The sequence below is a fragment of the Coloeus monedula genome, assembly GCF_965178545.1.
Source record: "Coloeus monedula genome assembly, chromosome: 19".
In the NCBI taxonomy this organism is placed as follows: Eukaryota; Metazoa; Chordata; class Aves; order Passeriformes; family Corvidae; genus Coloeus; species Coloeus monedula.
Genome location: NC_138799.1, coordinates 9743625 through 9749624, shown reverse-complemented (window position 1 = coordinate 9749624; position 6000 = coordinate 9743625). Strand labels below are relative to the sequence as shown.

Sequence of the window (6000 nt, the reverse complement as noted above, 5' to 3'; positions counted from 1 at the left end):
CCAGTCCATCCAACTCCAGTCCACGCCATCCCAGCCCCTCCGCACGCTCCCTCGAGGGCCCCCAGGCGGCGGCCCCGCGCCTTCATGCAAATAAGCGCGGGGCGGCGGGTGCTGATTGGCTGCGGCGCGCAGCGGTGGCGCCGCCCCCGGCGGGTGTCAGTGTCCGCAGCCAGGTGCGCACGGCTGGGGCTGCTTTGCTGCCGCGCTCCGCTGTTACCGCTCACCGCTCCGCACCGCTCCGCACCGCTCCGCACCGCTCCGCACCGCTCCGCACCGCTCCGCACCGCCGCCATGACCGTCACACGGCTCGACCAGGGCCAGCGCTACCGCCCGCGGATGGCCTTCCTGAAAAAGGTGAGGGCTCAGCAGCGCCGGGGACGGCCACACCATTATGGGCACACCAGCGCCGCGTCCGGGCCGGGCGATGCGATGCTCAGGGCAGCGCTGGTAGTGTTTCGGGTGATGTGTGTGCGTAGCATCCTGCTCGGCCACGGCTCCCCGGGACATCTCTGGGCGTGTGGCGTCCGAGGGGTGACAGCCCCTCCCCGGGAGTTTGGGGCCCTGACCTGTTGCAGAGCGCCGTGGATCCCAGCTGGCTCCGGGGGGCAGCGTGTGCTGAAGTGGTGGAGAAAATAGAACTGTAATGTTGTTTATGTTTTGTAGCTTAGCCTCAGCTGAATGGTTCTCCTGACACGTTTTCTCCGTCTCCCATTATTTTTCTTCAAAGTCCCTCAAAGCTGCGTCCTTTCCCAGGGAAAAACCCACTATCTGCAGTTCCAGGCCACTCAGTGTAGCTCTGGCCCAGTTGGTCCAGTATGTGTTTTCCCAGTGCTTTCAGCTGATGTCCACATTCAGAGGGTGTATTACAGCCAACTGTCTGCTCTCTGCCTCCTTCCAGTTTTTCAGAAATGAGCGTATTTGTGACAGAGTGAAGCAGTAGAAGGAGTGGGATGACGTATGCCCACACTTTTGTGTGTAATGTGTAATTTTGTACAGCACTTGGTGGGCTTTTTTTGTTGCATTCATTCAAAGCATAGCCAGTTGTAGTGTAGCTGGTATCTGCGGATTTTAAAAAGCAGAGTGTTAAGCTAGCTTTTCTTCCACCCACCTCTCCTGAGTGTGGCTTATCCTGTTGAATGGAATTAACTGAATTTGCAGTGACAAGTACAGCCAGCGAGTTGCTGTTCAAATTGTAGTTAGCTTTCCTCAACACCCACAACCTAAGGATGATTCCAGGGGTAAACAGAGGGGAATTTGAGGATATTCAATGCTAAGATATGAGCCTGGCAGTATGTGCACTGTACTTACTACACCAGAGGAAGTAAAGAGGGTATTTTCTTTGGTGCTGTGTCTTGCAGGGTAAATTTGGCTGGGGAGCCCTGCCAAGGGAAATCTCTGGGCCAAATTCTGTACTGAGTAATACTCGGTGGAGTTGTGTGCGGGGGTGCAGAGGAGAAGCTTTGAGAAAACAAACGCCAGCAGCTGTGCTTCAGCTGCTCCGTGGGAGTGCAGCAGTCTCTGCAAAGTGCTCCGAGTTCCTCAGGTGGGAAGATCAGTCAAAACACAGCGAATCGCTGTTACAGAGTGTGCACCACTCACACTGTGAGCAGCCAGGGGGCTGAGCACTTCCAGTGCTTTGCAAGACTAAGACCTGTTAGTAGTAGGAAGGGAAGGAAGCTCCCGGTGGTCAGAGAAAGCCTTTGGCTCTCGTCTCTGCTTTCATTCCTGCTCTGTTTTTTCCAGACCTTGGAGAAGCCGTCTTTGGAGCCTCGGCTGTTCCATGGCAGCATGGTCTGTGTGCAGACAGCCACGTCCTCAGAGCTGCCTGGAAACACCAAGCATCTTTACTGGTTCCCCATGGCAGGAGCTGAGGATGCTCAGCATGCACCCTGCAAGCACCTTACAGGCTTACACCCATGAGGAGCTAAAATCCTAGAAAGAAGCTTTGTTAATTGCTTAAGCCTTTGCTCACGCTTTGCCACCAGCTGACACACGCTGTGCCTGAGCTGCTCCAGCTGCAGGGAGGGATTCCTGCCATGCTCTCAGCCTGGGAGCCCCGTGTGCCTTTGCAGCTGCCGTGCACCTCCCTGTGCTGCCTCTCCAGCATGAAGCTGGTGACCACAGCAACAATCCTGCCCTGGGACACTGGGAGAGGACAGGGGGTTGCTGTAGGGGTGCCGGGCAGTGCCCTGTTCTTGCTGTGAGGCTGCTCTGAATGACTCGGGCTGGATGTGGAGCTTGGTCTTTGTGGCTGAACTATGAGGGGATCAGAGACCCCCAAGGCCCTGTAACACCTGCTCATCATGCTAGCACTTAGGTTGTTTTATTCTGTTTTTCCTTCCCTTCTAAACCATCTTGGCTGGAAGAAGAATGACCCAAAAGTCTGTTGGGATAGCGAGCAAGCCTCTGAAATGCATTTTGGCTGGATGTACTTGGCTGGATGCTGCGAGAGCTTGAATGATCTCAAGCTCTTGGTGCTTGTGCCTGCTCCAGCAGCCACATCTGGGTCTGCTGGGCATCAGCTGGCAGAGCTGGGCTGTGCTCTCCGGAGCTGCTGGGCTGGGTATTTTTCCTTGCTGTGCTACACGAGCTGCACGATGACTCACACCCTGTGGGTAGGGCTGATGGATGCCTTCTTCTTCTGCCTCCTCCTCACTCTGGTCCCTGGTGGCTTCTCCCAAGCTGTGCAGCAACCAGGGAGGGACCATCCCAGGGTCTGCAGCATGGCTGGGGGCTTTTCCAGCCTGGCTTTGCTTCTCCAGGTCTAGACTTTCCAGCAGCTGCTGGCCCTCATCTTCCTGGGCATTTCCCAAGGTGTGTGAGCACCCGAATTGTGTTTTTGCTGGCATCCAGCAGACTCCTGCTCTCTGTTTAAATGAGGTCCTGGATATGGCTGAAGTTGAGCCTTAGGCCAAGCTCAGCCTCATCCCATCCTCCCTCTCCCTGTTCCAGGCTGGGAGATGCCAGTGCTGCATCTTTCTTTGGAAAAAATCCCCTCCAGACTGGGAAGAGCCAGCTACAGCCCTGCTCTCCCCACTCACAGATTTACTTCCTTTAGCTGAGGGATCACAGTGGGAACATGCCACTTCCCCTCAGCTTTAATTAAGAAAAAGCAGGAAGTTTTAGGTGGTTAATGTTAATAATGGATTTTTTTCATTTCTTCTTTTTTCTGATCATCCATCAATGTGCAAAGCAAGATTGGTAGTTGTAGACCTAGAAAACAATTGAGTGAGCCTTCAGAGGCTTGAGTTGGGAGAAGGACTGTACTGTTACCTTGGAAATCAGAGCAGGTAGGGCTGATCCTTGCAAACAGCAGCAGGCAGTGAGGGGGGCTAGAACCAGGCAAATACTCACGATGGAGAAAGCAGCAGATGTTTAATTGTAGCACCAGGAGTGTACACTCAGCTGGGAACTGGAAATTCCTGCTGGGAAAATTGATCTTTCTTATGTCTGAGGGAAAGGTGCCTCTGTCTGGGTTGATGCTGGAAAGGGCTGATCTCCTCACCTTGGCAGTGTTTTGCTGTTGCATTTCTGAGTCTCAGTACCTGGAGCTTGTGATGGTTTTTCTTACTTTACGGGAGTTAGAATTCTGCTTTGCACTCAGTGAACTCTGACTTTGTGCAATCAGATGGGGACAGACGGTTTTCCTGTTGTCTCCTGAATGGCTTTCAGGGTGAGTTCACCTCCAGGCAGAGATTCCAGCTGATATGAAGGGAAATCTCCATGGGGTTCGTGCCTTGTGGTGTCTCTGTGCGTGAGGTGAGCTCGCCCCAGAGCCTGGCTCCTTTGGCAGTCCTGATATTTACCTCTGTGTGCATCTCCACCCATCAACCAGTGTCAGGAAGTGGCTTCTGGCTCTGCAAAATTCAAACCAGACGTCTCTTTCCTGGCTGAAAGCATGACAAAATGTACTAGGGCCCTTAGCAAAGCAAGGAAGTGTTCCTGCTGTGTCCGAAGCAGCCCCCCTGGCCTCCCTCTTGCAGGCTGGTGCTGATAGCAACTCCTGATCCTTGTAATCCAGTGTTCCCTTGGGAGAAGAGACAGAGAAAGGCTGAGTTTTGATCAGCAAGGTGGATGGTTTGCAGCCAGAGCAGCAGGCACCCTCCAAGAGCAGCTCCTTGCTTTTTAATATATTTGTCGTTTCTCCGGTGACAAGAGGGAATGTGGCAGAGCATGAACATGACAAGAGTTGAAGAGTTGCTGGTTAAAGGAAGGGACCATGCTGTGCCGGGGGGCTGGGGGAGCTTCTGAGCCAGGTCCCTGCTCTCAGCTTGTTGAAGATCTGTCTCTTGAGCCCACCTGGAGAGCAGCAGCCCCGTGCTGGAGCAGGATATGCTGTGCTGCCTGCCTGGAACAAGTCTTCTGGCTGAGCCTGGTGGGATCTGCCAGGTGGTCACTGGAACATGGGCGATGAGCAGGGCTGTGTTTGCCCGCAGTATCTCTGTTCTCTGTGAAGGGACTGTGCAGTTACAGAGAGTGACTTCCCAAGATAGCTGGGTTTGTTTGGAATCACAGTTTCCTAAATGAGTGCCCTGCCTGCTGGACCATCTTGCCTCACCTCATCTCACACAGCCTTGAACTTTCTGAGGCTGAAATTGCGGGTTCACTTAAAAGATATAAAAATGTCATCATATTCCATCACTTTGGGGCTGGTTTAGCCCCTTTAAAATATTTTATAAGTACTTATACAAATATTTATGTTAAATTTTACCAGGCTTCTCCATTTTAGCATTAATTTGTCACTGCCTTTAAAAGCAGTAGAAAATCCAGTTTTACTGACAAGCCCAGAGTGTATCCTGTCACTACAGCTTAAATCCTCACAGCACTTGGCAAGACTTGGGACCAAAGTCACTGTGGTGCCTGTGAAGACAATACCCTTCATTATGCGTGGTGTCATCAAGTCACACTCTGTTAAATCCTCTATTCTCAGTTAAAAAGCTGCAGCCTCACCCTAAACAAGTGTGTGGAGAGACCGAATTGGTCCTGTTCGACCAGTTTTGATTTGTCACTGGAAGCAGAAGACAAAAAGAAGAGCATCTTCCCCAAAGCTCTCATGGCACTCAGATAACCAAAAACGAGGAGAGGAGGAGTGTGCCCCAACTCCATCCATCTGAGCACAGATCCCAAGTGAAAGCAGACGCTTTGTGCTTTTGGAATGGTGCTGGTAGGAAGCCAAAAAAAAGAGGAGGAAAATACCTTTGAAAGTCTTTATATTTTAAAAAAAATAAAGATAAATGGGAACCAGAAATAAAAGAACTCTGTCCCTGAGAGTGAGACTCATCCTTTGTTAAAAATGAGTCACCAGGATCCCTGAGGAATCCCAGGCTGGAGATGCTGCTGGATAGAAGGATGTCTCTGCCCCATCCTTGGAGGGGCTGAGCTTTGCTGGCTGTGGGCTGAGACCCTGGGTGGGTGAGTGCAGCCGTACACAGCAATGGTCAGAGAGCCCCTCACACACCTCCTTGTGCCCCTCTTAACAGAAGCACAGATTTTATTCCCTCCCCATTTTTCTTTCAAAGTGCCCCGGCAAACAGCCCACTGAGCCAGAGAGGAACCTTTATGGGTAGCAGAGATTTTATTTATTCATTTTCCCTTAGCTCAGCTCTCATGGAGGGGTTCCATCCTGTCCCTCCTGTGCTAGCCCTGGCTCTGTGTATGTGTGTGTTCAGTGGCAGTGACCCTGCGAGTCAGTGTGAGTTGCCATGGGCTGGAGGTGGCACCTCTGGTGCCAAGGGGAGGTTCAGAGAGGGCTGCGGCCACTGCATCCATTCCTGTGGCACACCAGTGCCCACCCCTCTGGAATGTTGCCTGGAGCTGCGGTGGTCCTGGGGCTCTCTCCTGCCCACTCCTGACGTCCATCCTGTCCCATCCCATCCCCTGCTTTGCAGATTGAAACACTCATGATGGAGATGCAGAACCCAGACACGGGAGTCAAGACACAGACGCAGACGGTGATGATCACCAACATCCCCCACGCTGTGACAGGTAAGAGCTTCCCTG

At 52.5% G+C, this 6000-nt stretch overlaps 1 protein-coding gene across 1 annotated transcript in view; it reads left to right on the top strand.

Moving 5' to 3' along the window:
- Nucleotides 1–223: 223 nt before the first annotated feature.
- Nucleotides 224–6000, top strand: part of RGS9 (regulator of G protein signaling 9) — a gene marked incomplete at its 3' end in the record, with an annotated part of 30423 nt that continues 24646 nt past the window's right edge. Inside the window, exons 1-2 of the mRNA XM_082293916.1 lie at nt 224–354; nt 5889–5985. Of these exons, the coding sequence (XP_082150042.1) occupies nt 292–354; nt 5889–5985 (160 nt within the window). The 5' untranslated portion in view covers nt 224–291. The remainder of the gene's footprint in view (nt 355–5888; nt 5986–6000) is intronic.